The sequence below is a fragment of the Accipiter gentilis genome, chromosome 15 (assembly GCF_929443795.1).
Source record: "Accipiter gentilis chromosome 15, bAccGen1.1, whole genome shotgun sequence".
Classification (NCBI taxonomy): Eukaryota; Metazoa; Chordata; class Aves; order Accipitriformes; family Accipitridae; genus Astur; species Astur gentilis.
In genome coordinates, this window is record NC_064894.1 from 22,536,227 (window position 1) to 22,556,136 (window position 19,910).

Consider the following 19,910-nt stretch of genomic DNA (forward strand, 5'->3'; position numbering starts at 1 on the left):
AGAGTTCAGCTCCTCATCTTAAGGCTAGTCCTATTCTTCTGGGAGAAAAAGAAATGCGTATGCCGATCACCTACTCTCTCTTGCCACAGGCTGAATTCACCTAGCTTAGTCTCCCAGCAGTGTGGCAGTCTAGGGAAGTTTCCGCGCCCCATCCTCCTCAAGATTTCTTCATTGGCATTTCCTGTGGGCAGATCCAACGGGCCCATCTTTCCTGGCATTCCCAGCTTCCTCTGTTACAACCTTGATGAAGACAAAGTGGAAAACCAGGGATTTTTATACTTGTGATTTTAGAATCATTCCACCTCCTTGAAGATTGCCTTCCAACTGGCGATAGGTACATAGCTAGACAGTGTGTAACATTTGGAGTGAAAGTGCTTACTGGTGAAAAAAATGTATGTTAATGTTTTGGGGAAAGTAAGTCATACATTCATAATATCCTTTTGCTACGGATTATTGTTCATGGTAGCACAGCCCTGGGAGTTGGAGGGGGACAGCTTTGCTCTTGGCTGTCCCAGGGCCAATTAGGAGTGAAACCAGTAAAATCACAGGTGGTTTTGGGCACAAGTCAGAGGGGGAAAAGGCCACAGTATCATGCTAAATATCTTACACAAAAATGCACTTCAAATGCTAAACAATTTTTCTCTGAGTCCCTAAACTTCTGGAAAATCATCATAAATGCTATGAATGCTGTGTTCTTTTATCAGCCTGGGCAATCTGGCAGGAAAGGCAGCATCTGGGGGAAATGCTACATGTGCATTTAGCTGAAGGAATGGCTAGATACACTGGGATAAAATGGCAAATAGGATAAAAAGACGGAGAGCTTCTTTCCTCATAGAGTCATATGCCTGTACCACAGGTCATTGAGCCAACCTTTCTGTGTGCATGCTGTGCACGTGAACATCAGTACGCTGCTGCCTGCCCACCTGTCAGAGGTTCTTAGAAAAGTGGGAAGCTGGGAGTGGGCTGTCACCACTGTGACGGGGACCCTGCGGGACTGATGTCTTCCCCAAGGGTCTCTCATACACACAGCAGGCTACCAGTGAGAAATGGTGGTCACGGCCCATTCCTCATGGCTGTCTTTCCCAGGGGACCCCACAGTGCTTTTCCTTTCTGTGACTGGTGAATGTCCGCAGCCCAGGTGGATGGGGCTGTACGTTGGGAAGACCCAAATTAGATGCTGAGCTAAAGAGCTTTGAAGTCCCAGCTCGCCCTACATGTACAAGTTAAAGCTTACCTGAGAACAGATGAGAAGAACAGCACTTTCACAGCATCACTGAGGCCCAGGAGGACTATTAGGATCCCACCGTTTGTCTTTCAGTATAATGAGGATTCCCACAGTAACTCTGGTAGTGTTGCAGGCATTCTTGTGGAGAGCATGGATATATAAAGGCGTGCCAACAGCATCTCTCCTCCTGCTTTTTTCTGCCTTTTGGAATTTGACTGAGAACAAGTCTGCGGGATTTAACTGCATAATTCCATTACCAAAAGAACATCACTACCACAATGCGTGATTTACATTGTTCTCTTGCTATTTTTATTAATACGAATTAAAGCAGAGAGGATATGGCCTTGCACATATGGATTCATGTGCTCCTTAGTTATATCACGGCCACTGCAGTCATGTTCACCGAAAACTGCAAGATGAAATCTAAATTCTCATGAAAGTATTAGTTTTCCTGTTGACCTATATGGCTGCAGCCACTGTGCAAGGTAGAGCAGCAACCAAGGCAAGCACAAATTTAAATTAGTCACCGACCTGTGTTAGTTATTATCAGTAGAAAAACTGATGCAAGCTTTGAGGAAGACCCAATAGTAATCCTGGTTTTCAGAGTATTTTCAGAATGCACCTGTGTAGTTGGGTCCAGTTCTCCTGCCTGCCTCAAGCAGACAACAGCTATATTCCTTCCTTAAAAAGGTCCTGGGCTCTTGCTTTGAAGTGCTCTGGCATTGTTTGTTTCAAAGTTGAACTTGTTTAGATAACAGTCTGTGTACTGATGACAGTATGGACATATCCCGCACTGGATTGCATAGGCCTCCTGCTGCAGAGCGCTCCTGGAGTCAACTGCCAAGAAAGGACAGAAAATAACATCTTGGCTTCGTTAGGTCTGTCTGACTTAGCAGCTTGAAGTTATCTTACTGAATTTTAACAGAGTAGCCAGAGCAAAGGGATTAAAGTTAGACAAAAGTACGTTTGATCCCAGCTAAGACTTTTGCAGACCAAATAAATGTGAATTTAATGCCCCAGTGCAGAAATACAGCTATTTTCCAAACACTATATGCTTTCAAACACTAAGAAAAAACTTTTCATCAGTGGAAAATACATAGGCCAACAGAAGAATTTGATGTATTTATTTCAGACATATAATCCTTCAGAATAAGCTTTGATCTTACAAGTTTTAAGAAATGAGGTAATGTGCTCCATTCCCTTTGCTTCCTTTAGTCACAATGATGTATATAACATACATAGCCAATTTTTAGCTGGACTCAAAAAGTCATTAAAAAAATCTAAGAACCAGATTCCACCCTCAAACACACACACTGTTACCTGTGGGCTGAATCCCCATTCACTTGGTTCAGAATACACTGAACTAATTTTAGATTAATTTAGACTGCAGCCCTGAAATGAAGCATGCATGACTGAACATCAGCTATTGAAGAGAAGTTGAGTGAAGTCAGCGGGGTCTCAGATGAATACAGGAACCCATCCACATATCCCTAGTTGTAGGATAGCCATCTTTTCCTGTGGTCAGAGATGCAGAAATTTAACATTTTTAGAAACCAAAAAAAAGAATAAGAATGTGAGCAGAGGCATGTGCCAGAAACACTTCACTGCTGTGACTCCATTTAAAATAGGGAATGAAAGAGACCTTTGCTACTGGGTACCATACAGTGACGTTTCAAAAATTGTTCAGTATAGCCAACCCAGATGAAACTACTGCTGAGTGCCTCTGCCATGGACAGAACTCACTGAGACTGCTTCTCTCTTGCATTTCAGACAACGGATGCAAAGGCGAGGCCAGCAGCCTCTCTTGTCAGCAAGCATTGAGGAACACCGACCTTCTCCAGCCCTCCCACCACCCAGTAGGGCTACCTGCGCTGATGCCGTTTACCTGCTCTTCCTCACCGCACTTCCTGGTAAAGAAGGGCACCCCAGATTTTTCAGGGCTTGAACTGTTTCTTCGTTGTGACACAGACACTTCTACCCAACAGCCTGTGTTGCTGGCTGCCGATGGCATCGAACCATCTGTTCTTCCATTTGCTTCAAATTCCATTAAAAAATTATGATCTTTGACGAGGAATGAGAGGGACAAGAAGAATGGAAGTAAAGAATGGAACCAAAACTTACATGAACGTTGGAGAGGGACTTTTCAAAGGCTCTGGCCTGGAAAAGAATAAGTAAGAAAGTACACAAGATTCTTTTTGTATCCGAACTATACTCAGCACAATTACGCCTTCATCACTAGCTGAAGCAAACTTTCGTTGCCCTATCTGAATCAAAGTTACATCTGCATAAGTAGAGTTCAGAGTGTCCAGTAATGACAGTCATATGCAGGTAACATAAATCTTTAACAGAAAGGTATCAGATGCAAACCAAGCACAGGCTGGAAAACACTTGGATTCCCGCTTTATGCCGAAATTGGGCTGGTCTCCCATTCAGGAGGACAGCCTGGTACATTTAATTTCCCTTCACTCCATCATTGCATGTACACTATTCATTTGAATGCTGGGCTGCTTTAAGACTTGGCTGTGAGCATGGGCAGCTCTTGCAACCTCCTCCTTCCCTTTGTATTGCCAGAATGGTGCAGAGAAGTGTAGTGTAAATGAGAGCTAATATCCAGGACCATACCTTACTTTCTAATCTCTGTAATTCTGCAGCTTCATTTGACAGCTACACAAATCCCATGCTAGAATTCAGATGCCACATGCCAAAGCAGACCAAGAAATGCTGGTATTTCTCAAAAGCCTTCTAGACTATAGGTTGGCTGTCTATAGCTAATTGTTCAAAGCAATAGCAAATTGGCACCAGGTAAACGTGCATAAACATGAAATAAAGTGAAATATTTGTACAAACTCCACTGTTGACATTAGCCTGATAAAGGCTAAAAGCTACCACAGGCTTACGTGGCTTCAAAGAGGAAATGGGGACACAAGCCCAGGTTATTTGCTTATAATGCATAATGACTCCCTGAATTACCCTGGGGCAACTTTACGGCACCGGCTCCCAGTGGAGGGATGTGCCAAGCCATACAACTAAACTGCAACAGTACCTGCATCTTGATTTTTCAGTGTTTCATGGCCAGCAATAGTATCGCCTAATATTGGAGAACTAACCAACAGTGTCTTTGAAGCTGAACATAACCCAACAGCTATTTCTGCATGTCTTCATGTTAACACATCGCTAAGGCAGAAATAAGGAATTTTCCAGCGATTACGCAGCCTGTCACTATCTAGTCATGCTTCCAGCAGGCACCACTACAAACATGGAGCTATACTGGGTAACACTCCCCAGGCTCAGCTCTCTTCACCTTAAACAATTAAGTGGGTGATTTGAAATAGGTGATTAATCACCCTACATTGCCTTTTGCAATTCGGGAAAAGTTATGTCTTGAAGGTGTTTCAAGGTCTTAGGTGGACTGAGTAGTTATCTGAAGGCTCTCTTTCTCCACTGACTATGCATGAATCAGAAATTAACCGGAGTCTTAAATCTTTGCTCAGACTAAGTGTACCACATTTCACTGGATAAATCCAGGCACTGGAGACTGCAGTAGGGCTTATGTATGTGAATACAGTGCTCAGAACTGGCTCAGCAGCTGGAACCTAGTGAAAATATTCTGATCTGTTCACTGGAGATATTTAGACAAGGAAGCTCATCACATTTCAACACATAGACTCGCGGAAGGCTTAAAAGCAGCAATGTAGGTCACAGATACCTTAATGGGTGTAAGGAAGAGGAAACAAAGGTTTGTGGTTTGAACAAAGGGCTGATGAACATCATTAAAATATTTTTGCCAATAATTACAGTAATCAAAGAAAAACAACTTTTCCACAGAGACAATTACAAGGTTTTTATTTAGCAAATGTACTGGAAGAATTGTTTTTCTGTAAAGACATACAGATATGGCCCAATTCCATAGAGCTTCCATTCTCTCAAATAGCTATGATTTTTTGAAATCAGTTTAATGAACAGAAGGGGATATACGTGGAGACGTCAAACTTATTTTTGTCATAAACCACATGATTCCATTTACCACTAATCCCCAAATAATTGACCCGGGGCCACCAAGAGCTTGCAGAACCCTTGCTGGTGCTTTATAGAGAACAGACTTTCACACAATTTTAACTGTCCTCTGTGTCTAGCCATGTGAACAGAAAAAAGACATTAAATACTTCCTTAATACCTCTTTTTTCATACTGGCAGTTGCTGAGGTTACCACAGGATCGCTTTGGTTTTTTGTTTGTATTTTTACAATTGCATAAGGAAGGGCAGTGATCTAGAACATTATTTCCCTACTAAGATGTGCTTTAAACTATAGAAAACTTTTGTGAAACCCTGCCTTGTAAAATTGAGAACAGACCCTACAGCATTCATCCTTCTACAGTCTACGCTTGACTGAAAGATAAAGGTTTTATTTCCTGAGAATTGTGTTCCTTTATACTTTGAGTTAGCCCCATATTTGCCTTCTGCTACCGCCTACTAGGTGCTATGCCTCTCACACAGCAAGTACCGACATGATTGCCATTTCCACTGTGCCAGACTGTAAAGCATGGAAGAGATGACATGATGTAAGGGTCTGCAATAATTATACAGGAGTGTCCCATATTGAAGCATTCTTTGGTTTGGCAGAGAGAAATGAAGACTACTGCTAAGATCTGCTTTGCATACTTGTGTTTGAATGTCTTTTTCTTTAAAAGAATGTCCAGAGACATCCATAGCAGCCTGAAATGAAAACTCACTAAATGCAAACCCAGTTCTGTAGAAAAAAGAAAGCCCTTAGAAACAAATCTATTAAGAGGGCTCTTCTCACCAAAAAATTAATTACAACTTTACATTACTGAACTCTGATGAACAAAGCATAACATTCCCTCAGATGTGAGGCCCAACTCAAAACACAAAGGAGGAGTACTTATTAAGTACTTAGTTTTCTGAGATATTCATTGCTTGCCCTATTCTTCCATCCCTTCTGGTCTGAAAACAATCTTTCCCCAGCTGTTTTTGGAATGTTTCAGAAAAAAGAAGAAAAACTTTGGCCCTATTAGGGTTAATGCTTTTGCATAGACGTATATGACCATAAACTGGTCGACTAGTAGAGGTCGTCTGCTAACATTGTGACTGAGAACAGGAAGAATACAGCCACAATAATATACAGCTGTCTACTAAAAGTATTGCATACAGACATCTTTGGCCATGCAGTCTCTTGGCCTTCTGAAAATACGTGAGCTGCATTGCTAACATGACAAAAAAAATAGCAATGTTGAGAATTAGAAAGAGGCGGGTATAAGAAGCTGAGATTGATGGGGCACTACTTCGAGCAGTCGTCACCATCTGTGCCAGCCCTGATCGGCCTTTGATTGACACCCCAGTTTTGTGCTTCACATAAGTGATATCTGCAAAATCCAGAAGATCTTTCATTTCCTCGTCTTCATCTACAGGCAACTCTTTTTGTGCTTGAGTCTGTGCCTTTTGTCGCACTTTTCTTTCATTCACCTCAATTTGTGCAAAAATGTCAGGAACGGCATCGACAAATTTGTAGCCTTTGGCTACCTTTCTGTTTTTCTTTGCTCTGCCGTGCTGCTGCTGCTGCTGCCTCTGTGAGATTGCAAATATCCTGTCAATGGCCTCCTCTGTCTGTCTCTTATCTGAAAACCTCAGCAGGCGCTCAGCAGTCTTCCTAAAGCTGGCTGTGTTGCGTACACGAGACAAGATCTGCTTCTCGAGCTGCTGGAAAACAGGCTTAAAATGTTGCAGGTTCCTCTCCACAATACCTACATAGTCCTTCACTTCTGGCACTGCAGAGCTCCTGATGGCAGAGGCTCGGTCAAAGACAATTTTCTGGCGGTCTGCAATAACCTGTGCAAAGGCAGAGCGGGACCCATCCTCAACGAGCCACAGGTACACCGCGTAGGCATGCTCACTGGTGGTAACAAAAACATCCAGCTGCGGAGAATCTCCACGGACGGTGAAGCTCTGCACGTCAACCGAGGGCCCAATGAAAAGGTAAATGGCCCTCGTGACGGGGTGCCTCAAGAGGGTCGTTACATTCACGTAGTTCGTTCCATTGTACGGGTAGCCCCGGGGATACATCCTTGAGGCGATGGTAGCTTTCTCGCTGTGGCCAGTGTCGTCCATCCAGTACATCTTATATATCCCATCACGGTGCCTAATAAAGGCCCCATGGACATCATCAACAACCGTTTCTTCAAAGGGCACATCCACATTGTGGAAGAAACTGGTCGCTGCCTCCAGGGGACTGTCATCTTCTAGATGGATTTGGTCCACTAGCAAGAGAAGCTGGGGATGGAGAAGTATGAGGTTTCTTTGCAATTTTCTCAGCTTCAGTTTAGGATTGTATGCACCCACTCCTTCTCCCCTGATAAAAACCACCCCGCTTCTCTCCATGGCGGCAACCACTCGTCCCTGACAGTCACCAGCCAAGTCATGTTTATATTTAAGCCACTTTGAGGAACAGTCTTCTGTAATCTGCCCTTCCCATGGGGAGAAGCAGCTCTTGGACACGGCAGGGGAAAACATCAACACATTATTAAAAAAAGTATATTTTGGCCCATACAGAGCTTCTGTTATGAAAGGTACACCATTGGGAGCAAAAGTAAAGGAGTTCTGGTCTGGGTGTTCGTGGCCAGCATTAAAGTTCCTCCATCCCTTGATCCACTCTTTGTACTTGTTCTTATGAACAATATCATATATTGCACGTCCTCCCAGCTTTCCTGACTTGAAGGAAAGGAAAGGCCTGTTGATTTCAGCTGGCAAAGCACTTCCATAGGTTACCACTCCCCAGTCCTCAAAATAATGCAGCTTAGGAACCCCGTAGTCTGGAGGAGGTACAGAGCGCAAACTTGCATCATACCTGCCAAAAAGATGAGGAAAATGCATTTAAAAATCACTTGACTGATTCCATTATCAGCACCTGCACAAAACTCAAAAACCAATTCATTATTTACATCAAGGAGCAAGCTAACAATATAAAGCCCACATGTATGCTTTCCGAGTGAACTAATCATATAGTTGTAGTGATGTTTATCATACTAATCCCTATACAAATTTTTTGTGTGCTTTTTACAGAATAATAGCTGAACGCATCTGCTCCACAATTAAAACAAGCAATTCTTCCACTGTCCAAAAATAAGGTACCACTAGTTTCAAACTAGCCACGTTTTGTCTTATATCATAAAGCTACTGCATCCCAATGAAGAGGAAGTCAGGCAAAAATGCCAGGAGGCCTGCAGGGATGAACAAGGAGCTCCTGGACAAACTCAAACACAAAAAGGAAGCCTACAGAGGGTGGAAGCCAGGACAGGTAGCCTGGGAGGAATACAGAGAAATTGTCTGAGCAGCCAGGGATCAGGTGAGAAAAGCTAAAACCCTGATAGAATTAAATCTGGCCAGGGACATCAAGGACAACAAGAAAAGCTTCTATAGGTACATCAGTGATAAAAGGAAGACTAGGGAAAAGGCAGGCCCTCTCTGGAAGGAAATGGGAGACCTGGTTACCCAGGACATGGCAGCTGTGGTACTCAATGGATTTTTGCCTCAGTCTTCACCAGCAAAGTGCTCCAGCCACACTGCCCAAGTCGCAGAAGGCAAAGGCAGTGACCGTGAGAATGAAGAACCACCCACCAAAGGAGAAGATCAGGTCCAAGACCATCTAAGGAACCTGAAAGTGCACAAGTCCATGGGACCTGATGAGATGCATCTGCAGGTCCTGAGGGAAGTGGTGGATGAAGTGGCCTAAGCCACTATCCATCGTATTTGAGAAATTGTGGCAGTCCAGTGAAGTTCCCACTGATTGGAAAAGGAGAAAGATAAACTCCATTTTTAAAGAGGGAAAAAAGGAAGACTCGGGGAACTACAGGCCAATCAGTCTTACCTCTCTGCCCAGCAAGATCATGGAGCGGATTCTCCTGGAAACTCTGCTAAGGCACATGGAAAATAAGGAGGTGATTGGTGACAGCCAACATGGCTTCACTAGGGGCAAATCATGCCTGACAAATCTGGTGGCCTTCTGCGATGGGGTTACAGCATTGGTGGATGAGGGAAGAGCAATGGATGTCATCTACCTGGAATTGTATAAGGCATTTGACAATGTCCCACATGACATCCTTGTCTCTAAATTGGAGACACGGATTTGACAGATGGACCACTTGGTGGATAAGGAATTGGCCGGATGGTCACCTCAAAGAGTTGTGGTCAAGTGGAGAGCAGTGATGAGTGGTGTTCCTTAGGGGTTGGTATTGGGACTGGCACTGTTCAACAAACATCTTTGTCGGCGACATGGACAGTGGGATTGAGTGCACCTCAGCAAGTTTGCTGACAACACCAAGCTGTGTGGTGCAGTCAACACGCCGGAGGGAAGGGATGCCACACAGAGGGACCTTGACAGGCTCGAGAGGTGGGCCTGTGTGAACCTCATGAAGTTCAACAAGGCCAAGTGCAAGGTCCTGCACAAATACAGGGTGGGTGATGAGTGGATTAAAAGCAGTCCTGTGGAGAAGTAGTTGGGGGTGCTGGTTGATGAGAAGATCAACATGACCCAGCAATGTGCGCTTGCAGCCCAGAAAGCCAACTGTACCCTGGGCTGCATCAAAAGAAGCGTGACCAACAAGTCAAGGGAGGTGATTCTACCCCTCTACTCTGCTCTCGTGAGACCCTACCTGGAGTACTGTCTTCAGCTCTGGAGCCCTCAACATAAGGAGGTCATGGAACTGTTGGAGCAAGTCCAGAGGAGGGCCACGAAGATGATCAGAGGGCTGGAGCACCTCTCCTATAAAGACAGGCTGAAAGAGTTGGGGCTGTTTAGCCTGGAGAAGAGAAGGCTCTGGGGAGACCTTATAGCAGCCTTCCAGTACCTAAAGGGGAGCTACAGGAAAGGTAGAGGGGGACTTTTTACTAGGGCATGTAGTGATAGGACAAGGAGTAATGGCTTTAAACCGAAAGAGGGAAGATTTAGATGAGATGTAAGGAAGAAGTTCTTCACTGTGAGGGTGGTGAGGCACTAGAGCAGGTTTCCCAGAGAGGCTGCTGATGCCGCATCCCTGGAAGCGTTCAAGGCCAGGTTGGATGGGGCTTTGAGCAACCTGGTCTAGTGGAAGGTGTCCCTGCCTTTTCTAAGCATGACTTGCAAATTAGTGTGCAAAACCAACTAATAGTAGCCTTACTGCCTACATTACTTTAGCTTTTAAAAGAAAGCTTATATTATTATTTACAGCTTTTAAAAGAAAACTATGCTTTAAATATTCACCTAATTAATTATTAAAGAACACAGTGGGATTAAAACCCATTAGAATAGACCAAATAAACCGATGAATACATGCAGGCAAATTTTCAGACCTTTTGGAACTGCTTGAAACTGTAGCAACACATACTGTGCATCTATGCCAAGCGAAGTTCTTAGCCTAATGACTCTCTGGGTCACACATGGCCAGCCTGATCTCTACCTCTACAGTACAAATCTAAAGATAATGAATTATCACTAATAGCAAACAGCTGTCAGGTTCCCTTTGAGCCCACTCATTCCCTTTCATACCAGAGAAATTCAGTGTGGAGGGTGCACCACCTCTGCCCTTTGGATGGTGTCCCTGGGCCCTCCACCACTCGGTTCCTTCTGATCTGCTCTGCCAACCAGTTCCCGCTGCCGTTGCGCATGACAAACTTGTCAAGAAACACCAGCTGGCTCTCTGGCCCGTAGAACCAGTTATAGTTGGAATCTGCGATGGCCACAGTTCTCTGAAACCCTTGGGAAAAAGTCAAAAGGAATGTGAGAAAGAACAAATAAATGTACAAAGATGCGTTTGTAGAGCGTGAAGGTGAAGCCAAGCAGTACAAACAGATAGAAACAGAAACAGCCCTTTCAGATTTTTGTAGACCCACTTGTAAATGAGCCATAAACAGGTTACACAGGAGCTGTTTCCTTCTGCTGTAGGTAACTTGAATACTCACCTTTCTTCTTTGGCTATGGGCTACAGACAGTCAAAGTACTACAAAAAATGTAAGAAGTAATGTCCCATCCACTTCCTCTCCTCGCTCAAATCTGGCAAAGGTAACTTTCTTTTCACAGCTTTCACTTTCCCTATGTCAATCCAGACTCTCTAAAGCAAGAAAACAGAGGTTCCCACAAGGAAAAGAAAAAGTCGGCTTCACCCTGAAACAGCTAGCACGAGTTCACTTTGCTCTTGGGAACCTCTCCCTGGTAGATGCCCGAGGTCTCACATGGAGTCAGCGCAATTCCTTACACATGCCTACGCTGGCAAGCCAAAGCTGCGCTCAGCCCCCCTTACACACATGGCTAGATCTGGCGTTCTTATAGCCAATAAAGTTATCGCTGTCTTTTCAACCATGAATTTGAACAATATAAGTTCCTAATGAAGTGTCCCTGCAAATAAGCAACAGAAATCCATCACTGAGTACTTGCAAGGCTGCCTGAAACGTAATCTCTTCTGAAAGCTAGAAGGGGTCAGCAATATTTATTAACTTATAACTGTTTTTGTGTTTGTACATCTCCTTCTTTCAGTCACAACTAGGACTTCAAATCAGAGGTGCTAAAACACACTGTGAGAGACCAGAGAGCCTGCAAAAGACTCAGCAAAAGAAAAGAAATACTAAAAAGTCTGCAAAATTGATCCATTAGTGACATCAGATATTTCTGTTTAATGTCCACATTGTAAAAAAGGTTCATGTACCACTGCACAGAGAAACCTATCATTTGAGTCAATTACATTTTCCATATGAAAAATATTTTAATAAAAATGGTATAAAAATCTATTTCAATGTTTTGTGGAAAACTGGTGATCATGTAAAACTTACCTATACTTTGTTGTTACTTTTACCCTGGCTTTATCATTTTCTATTCCTTTCACCTAGTATTTTAGTGTGATGATTTTTGGCAAAGGAAAAAAATCACTAAGAATCTCGAGAAATATTATTTTTCGAATGGAAAACCCTAGAAACAGGTCTGTTTCAAACCCTGAAAACCAGAAATCAAATTCTGAACCATTGCTTTTTCTGCCAAGTGATGTTCCTATCTGGAACTGGTTTTAAAAGCCAGAGTTTAATAAATAATGATCTTTAATAAGCAGTGATGAACAAGGATGTTACTGTTTTGATGGATGATGAAGGTAAAATTCAAGGAAAAGGTTATTTAAAAAAACCCCAAGTCCGATATTATTTAAAAATGGCCTACTTCAAGTATGAAATTTACTGCTGCTTCAAGAATTAGAAGATTCATCTTCATTCACTCAGATGACCTACCTGGCAGGACAGTCCTGTACATAAATGCAAAGTGCTGCTTGAGCCAGGGGTGGCTGAAGTGATTGATATCGAAGTGCCTTTGGACAAGAAACATGTACTGAAACAGCGACCTGGTCGTGTAGCTGCCATAGGCCACCCCTTCATAGAGGGAGCCGTCTGTGACCTCCTGCAGCAGGACTACTGACTTCTCCATGATTGCCAACACTTGCTTGGTCCACAAGTAAGCTTCCTGAAGGTAGCCTGAAAGAAAAAGGTGTTGGCAAATCTGATTACACCACCATAGATCATGGATTATGTCATCTATACTCCCACATGAGGATCCTCTACAGCAAGGAATCTGCAATCCAGAGCTCTAAAATACAACCTAGCGCTGCAGCATCCCTGTAGTTCTAGGGTGAAAAATAAACCACTGTGTTCAAGGTCACATGAGCAGAGAAAATCTTTCAAACACCTTTTGCTAATAATGTGGGATTATGCTTTCCATCTTAAAAGGAAAATTTCCTTAATGCGTTCAGGACACGCAAAAAGGGAAGAGCCACACCAAGACTATTTATTGTATTTCAAATTAAAGCCTTATGAAAACAGGCTGACGGTCCCCACTAGAGGGCTCCAATAATGCAAATATTCTAATCGGTCATTTTTCACTGGCAGGATCACCAGCGTGGTAAAGAGATCCTCAGAGTTTAAAAATACAAAGAAGCTTACATTTGAGCTGCAGTTAACTGATATTCTACTAATACATGCTCTATTTTAAGACACGCTCGTTTCTACTTATTTTTTTCATTTTATTGTATAACCTAAAGAGCTATCCAAATAGAAGTTATTTTGGAAAAGTTTTGCAAGGTTAATTCCAAAGGCAGATTCCTCAGTTCCAGAATAAAATTAATCTTCCAACCAGGTTAAGTTGCAGCCTCCACGTATACAAGCCCTAAACAGTTACATTTCTTCTGAAGACTTTCAGAGACCTTACTATTTTGGTCTGCTCTACACAAATCAAGAGCTGGAAAGAGGCTGCGAGAAGACCTTGTCAGGGCTTGTCTGCCTTCACTAAGAACAAGCACACACATGAGAGCCTCAGCACTGCATTTTCGTATTGCAGAAGTCAGCACATGGATCCCAGCAGAGGAATCCACTTATTTTCTTTTGGATTCACTGGCAAGAGAGGTAGGATTAAACAGAGACCAACCGCCTTGTGCTTCCATTTGACAACTTTGTGTCTACCAAACTCAAAGTGTCCGGACACAGATTTAATCAGACTTATTTCCACCACAGTGCAGAACTCAGCTGGCATATATTACACCCCATTCCATGGTGAAGCGGTGCCTGCTGAATGAAACGCTGGTGCCAGGCTAAGGCAGTATGAGCTACATTCAAACCCGCTACTAAGACTGTTTCATTTCATTGCCACAATTACAGTATTTATGCTCAGCAAAGTGATGAGCAATTCCGACATCCTACTAGTCAAGGCTGCCAAATCCTGCTCAGTTATCAGATAAAAAATTGCAATGTCTAAGTTAAACAGACAACCTGAATCTAACATGGTATTTTTATCTGCTGGCTGAAAAGTTAACTACGACGGGGAAGGCCTGAGCAACAAGGGCAGGTGGCACTACTTACTTCCACTTACTTTACTCACAGCTATCTTGACACTATTGCATTACTCTGATGGAGTTAGCAGCACAGCGGTCTGTCCGAATAAAATCCCAAATGCTCCCACCCTTGTTTTCCCTCGTGACATCACAGCCACGATAGCTAGCTTCTGACTACTGCACTAGCGAGAATGGTATTTTCCATGGTTCAGCACAGTGCATTTACCATTGCAATGCGTGTATGTTCTGTTTATTTAGCGTATATCTATGCTATAACCCTATACCTGTAGTATATTAAAAAAATGATAATACATTAGAATGAAAAAAGTAAGACACTCAACACCTTCTCAGGCTACACAACAAACCAGAACAAATCTCACCTAAAATTAGCAATATCTATACCAAAGTAGGCCTTACTCAAGTTTCTTTCTTGAGTATCTGAGTGTTTACTTTAACTACAAAGACTTCAATGCATGTGTGTGCCTCGAATTCATTTCAATCAGTTTCATTTTTCAGTCCTATGACAATATTTACATGTTTTTAAGCTGGCTATTTAGTCTCTGCATGCTTTAATAGCTGAATTGTGTTTAAAATTATTAGTTGGAATTTAAACCTTTTGGGAGAAATCTCAACACTAGGAAACACTATTTGCAATTGCTATGCATCTGATACAGGAAGAATAGTATGTTTGCTCCCTTTCTCCCTTCCTTTTTTTTGTCATTCAGAAAAAGACTTTCATCTTGGAATGGCAATTTTTTAAAAAAACTTTCTTTTTTTTATTTTTAGACCAGCAGAAAAACTTCATTTAAATTGTCATTTTTTAAAAATAAAGTTGTTCTATACTGAAAACAACTGAATTTTCATTTAGAAATATACAGTCTGTTTTGACCTACTTTTGTTTGAAATATCATCACTATTTTCAAATTGCTCAAGTGTTGCTGAATTTGCTTCTCCCCCGCCCCCCAAAAACCCCACCAACCCTTGGTGAAAGAAATATTGCCCAACTTTATTTGTGATGTTACCATTGTTTGGCACAAAGCATACTTATGGTCTATACTCTAATGAAAAGCAGAGACATCTTGCAAACTGCCAGCTTTCTGCAACAACGGAGGCTTGGGGAAGGATGGAATTATGAGGAATTTAGCAAAACCCACTGAATAAACATGATCTGAGTCTTCAATTTGTGGAAGGCAAGATAGGAGGAAAGGGAATAACTTCCACACATACTCTTGCTGCTTTTCAGCGTATGCACAACAGTGAATGTGCTTGTTGAGACAAACACTTCACAAAAAGATGATCCCCCCAAACACAGTTAGGTGCCACAGTTTTTTGTCACACTTCTTTGGGCATCTAAAAGCTCCAACGATGGGCAGATGTGCCTTTGCTTGGCAGGGCTGTACAGCTTAGCAATGCCATCAGCATCCAAAAACTAGATTTTCTTTGACTTGCAGCAAGTAAGTAATTCCATTGGGCATCATGTTTTCAAAATACTCCTAGTACGTATTAAATAATCACTTGATAAAATACTGATGCATTCTTATAAAAGCAGGAGCTGGCTCCATGACTTCCACCTCTCGGCCGAAGTACCACTGGGGTTTAAAGTCAGGTTTTCTAATCTGCTCTCTCCCTCTGACTCCGTGACTTGCATTCTCGTTTACGCCGCGTATCACTTAGAGGGGAGGAGAGGGATAGCCCCCAGGCAGAGCAGCCAAAAGCAAGCGCTGAGGGTATTCACCTGGGAACTGGGAAGGACGTGTTTAAGTCCCTGAAGCAAAGGAGGAGATGACACCTGGCACAGACACCTCTTGGATGAAGGTTTTGGGGTGCAAGGGCGTAGTTCAGAGGGGAAAAAGGTGAAGCCCTGCTCATCTCCATAGAAAAGGATGCTGGAAAGAAAGGTCCTGAGCTGTGGCCTTTGGGTGGATAAAGTTATACCTTTGCAGCTCTCTCAGGGAGACAGGACAGAAGTCTTGGATGAAATTCCAGGTTATCCTCTCATCTAGCTCCCAGCTCAGAGTGTGGGGTGTTTCTGACTGCTGACCTTCTCAGTGCGTTGTGTAAGGAGAGCAAGGACGTCGCTCTTTACTGATCATCTACCCTGAAAGACCCTGTCTGTAAATCTGGACTGGACAGACTATACACAAGGCGATTTTTGAGTCTTACAAACAGTGAGGTAAGAATTTCAGAATCACTTGGATAACTGAATTTATATACACAGGTATATATGCATATATATTATACCTTGTACATCTGCCCAGACTTTTGTTCTATTCAGCAAATCAGATTTTTCAAAGCAGCAAAGAGCAAACCCAACGCTGCTGTACTCTCAGAAGCGTTTCTATCAGTTCCTGAACTTTGCTGCATAAATGGCTGATTGAGTTGATACACTTCAGAAAAACATTCCTGTGTTTTAGCACATACCTTGATTCATCAGAACCAGGCTTCCAGCCAGCAGGGCCACACAGTTGGTAGGCTGGTGGTTGTGGAGGTACTGGAAGCCCCATCCACGTCTGTATGATGTTTCGTACATATATCCCGAGGCATTGGCAATTACCTCAAGAAATCTCTCTTGTTGAGTCTTGCTAAGATAGCTGTACAAGAAGTCATACGCGGTGGCAAAACCAACTAAGGAGTGAGCAAGAGGGACCTCATCCCACGGAGCATCCTTCACTAGCCTGTCAATAAAGAAAGGTGCCAATTAATTGAGTTTCACCTACTTATATTTCTCCATTACCATACTGTGAGGTGTGTATGACAATGTCTCTGAAGTTAGGCAATTCCATGTTGAATTTTAACACAGTAGTAAGCTACTTACCAAGCCTCTGAGACCATTTTTTTCTTTCCTAAGTACAGATGTTAACCTTCAAAGTTCATTAATTTTCTTAGAAAGATTAAGTTGTTAAATATTAAAACAGTGCTTGCAATATTCTGGGTATTGCTAGGAGAAACAGATATGCAGAATATTGGTTGTACAGAAACAGAATATATTTATCTGAAGCAATATTCACATTATTTTTATGAGAAAGTAATATCCCATAGTTTATACTCCTCCAAAAATCTGTAACAACCCATTTATTTTCCAAAGGAGCCAAATGTTGATAAATTCCTGAATGGTGGCTATGGGACTGAAGTTGTCTTTAAAGCAAGCATAATAAAATAACTCACTATACTGTTTCTTCATTTCCCAAGTGCATTCAAGGGTTGAAGTAGAGATGATGAAATTTACTTTTGTGACTACAGTTCAGATTAACATACTTATTAGCATTAAACCCCCCAGTGTTTAACATAAAACAGAGGTAAAATTATGCCACTAACTCAAAATTATTGTCTAGGAACTACCTGCTTGCATCCAATAATTACATTGAACTTAGCAAGATAGTAAATTTGTACCAAGAAAATTCCTAGTAGAGGTGGAGGTAGTGCAGAACAAATATTTCTCTTAAATCAAGCATACATTGTGCAGCAAAGACTAGTTTTGCGGTGCTGACAGTACTTTCAGGCCACAGTTCTTCTACAGAAAAGGAAATGTGAAGGAATACATACTGAAAAAAAAAATCTTTGATAAACTGAACAATCACTAGTTGCTTTCATGGTTGTTCTCTTCTTTCACTATCTGCACAATATATTTTTTATTACAGAAATAAATTTTAAATTGTTAAGATGAGAGTGTCCTACTGCAATCATGGAAATGGTGCTGTGCTCCTGAAGACATGCACCTTCCAGCTTCAATTGTTCATGAATCTATAAATATGATTTCATCTTAATTTGTGTAAGCAGTAGTATGAACAAACAAATGAGAAAAAATACCAAAAGAGCAAAGTTTTTAAAAAATCCTCATTCTGCTATAGGAGCATTTATTTGCATACAAAATGCATGAATGAACCACGTAGAAATTACGATCATCACCCTAGGGCCCTGCAACTATGGTAAAACACAACATGTACAAGTGAGAAAAATGACCCTTAATTTTTATTTCAGTATACCTAACATCATTGGAAGAACTCAGATGAACTTGGCACATTCATACCTGTATGTAAGGAAAGCCTCTGTAGGCTTTTTGGTTAACGGAATTTCCAACAGTTTTAAGTGTTTGCCTTCTCTCAGTTTCAATCCCATCTGCTGAGAGAAGTTATACATTCATTTTTCCTTTTTTTAAAAATGAAATCTTTATCTCACAGATTTAAAATAAATACATGAATGCATTCAGCACTTAGCAGCAGGATTTGACCTTTTTTTTAAAACCAGAGTTTTCATTGGACTAGATTATTTTGTTTGCACAATTTTGTTTCTTGGTTAACAGACAGGCATTGACAGAAAATGGTTGTGAACAATACGAAGACAGCCAGCTCTAAGTGTGGTAACAAATAACTGTCAAAGCATCAGGGAAAAAAGTTCTAAAAATTTACTATTCATCTTCTCCACATCCTCATGCTATTCTCTGTGGTCAATGTCAGGAACATTTCTTTGTCTTTTTTTTTCCTGGTTCAAACTCTAAATATATCAGTGAAAACTTCTTGCCAGGTATAGTAAAATTTCTCACTTATGTTTTCACTCAATTATTGTGCAAAAAATTATTGACCTGTATGCCAAAACATTTACATGCTTTTCCTCGATGCTTGTTCTTTCTGTATTTCCAGATAAACTGGAAGAAAACGTAGCTGAACTGGGCAAGAAACTTTTCTGACTCTCCAGATTTATTTAAAACTGTGTCACTGAGGCACAAAAATTGAAAATCTGAGTTAACTGCTTATTTGTCGATCTCAATTAATTCTCTGCATCTCTATTTTTGCTTTTTTATCTTTCCTTATCATTGAAAAAGCTCTTAAAATGTTGTTAGTCCTAGACGTAGAAGTAAAGTTGCATTCTATGCTGGTTACTTTCAACACTCTGGCACCATGATTGCTGTCAAAAATCCTTTGACACATGAATATACCTTTGACCAACTATATCATGAAACCTAATTTCCAAAGTATTTTTAGTTTTGCTTTTCACTAAACATTTGCACATTCAGAAATCAGAGTTCAAATGAGTAGAGGAAATATCATTTTAAAGGCCTCTGCCAGGAACAATTACAAAGTGAATGAGGCTAAGCTATATGTTAGGGGGGAAGAAAAGAACAATGAAAGATTTTGAGTTAACTTAAAAGTTTAATTCAAAGTTCAGCATCCTTATAACAACATACAAATTGCTAATTAGAATGTGCTTAAAGCTATTTAATGATCTTTACCTAACTAAATCTTAAATGGGATTTGACAGTGGAACTGATCTATTGTAACTTTCATTGTTAAGATATATGCTAACTTTACGTTTGGTTTTGAATGCAATACTGCATCAAATTCTATAGTATAAGAGCGTATATTAGTCTCTGTGGCACCACTTCTAATAAGACAGAAAGCACACTTCTACATGGGAAGTGCTAAATCGATCAGTTATAACTACATTTAGGTTGTTGATTTCTTCAGAAAAAAACTCCAAACCCTTCAGTGTAAAAAACCTTATGTTAGGCATCCTAAGCCTACATAGTTACCCACCTCCGATTAGACAAAGTAATTTTGCCATAATTTCCCTCAAAATTGCAATTCTTTATAATAAGTCTTGCGTAGAATTTAACAAAGATGCACATAAGTAATAGAGAAAATTAAAGATGGATGATTTAAGGACCCTTACTTCTAAACATACAAACCCACAGTCAATATCTGTTCTTAAAATGAAGCTCTCCTGAAGTAATAACTCTTTAGCTGATATAAATCAGTGCACCTCCATTAACTGAATTTCAATGGAACCAAGCAATGTACACCAAACAATGTGGAACATGATTCACAAGAAGAATGGTCAAGTAG

The 19,910-nt window shown here is 41.4% G+C and overlaps 1 protein-coding gene across 13 annotated transcripts in view; it reads right to left on the reverse strand.

The window, feature by feature from the left end:
• Positions 1 to 5,051: 5,051 nt before the first annotated feature.
• DSE (dermatan sulfate epimerase) overlaps positions 5,052 to 19,910 on the reverse strand; it is a 37,096-nt gene continuing 22,237 nt past the window's right edge. For 8 of the 13 annotated variants that reach the window (XM_049817720.1, XM_049817721.1, XM_049817719.1 and 5 more), the window contains 4 exons: positions 16,492 to 16,745; positions 12,482 to 12,721; positions 10,761 to 10,968; positions 5,052 to 8,084 (listed from right to left, as the gene is read on the reverse strand). In XM_049817720.1, the coding sequence (XP_049673677.1) occupies positions 6,320 to 8,084; positions 10,761 to 10,968; positions 12,482 to 12,721; positions 16,492 to 16,745 (2,467 nt within the window). In that variant the 3' untranslated portion in view covers positions 5,052 to 6,319. Of the gene's footprint in view, positions 8,085 to 10,760; positions 10,969 to 11,128; positions 11,323 to 12,481; positions 12,722 to 16,491; positions 16,746 to 16,885; positions 18,073 to 18,097; positions 18,173 to 19,910 lie in introns of those variants that run through there. The other 5 variants (XM_049817724.1, XM_049817725.1, XM_049817730.1 and 2 more) reach the window with 5 other exon arrangements.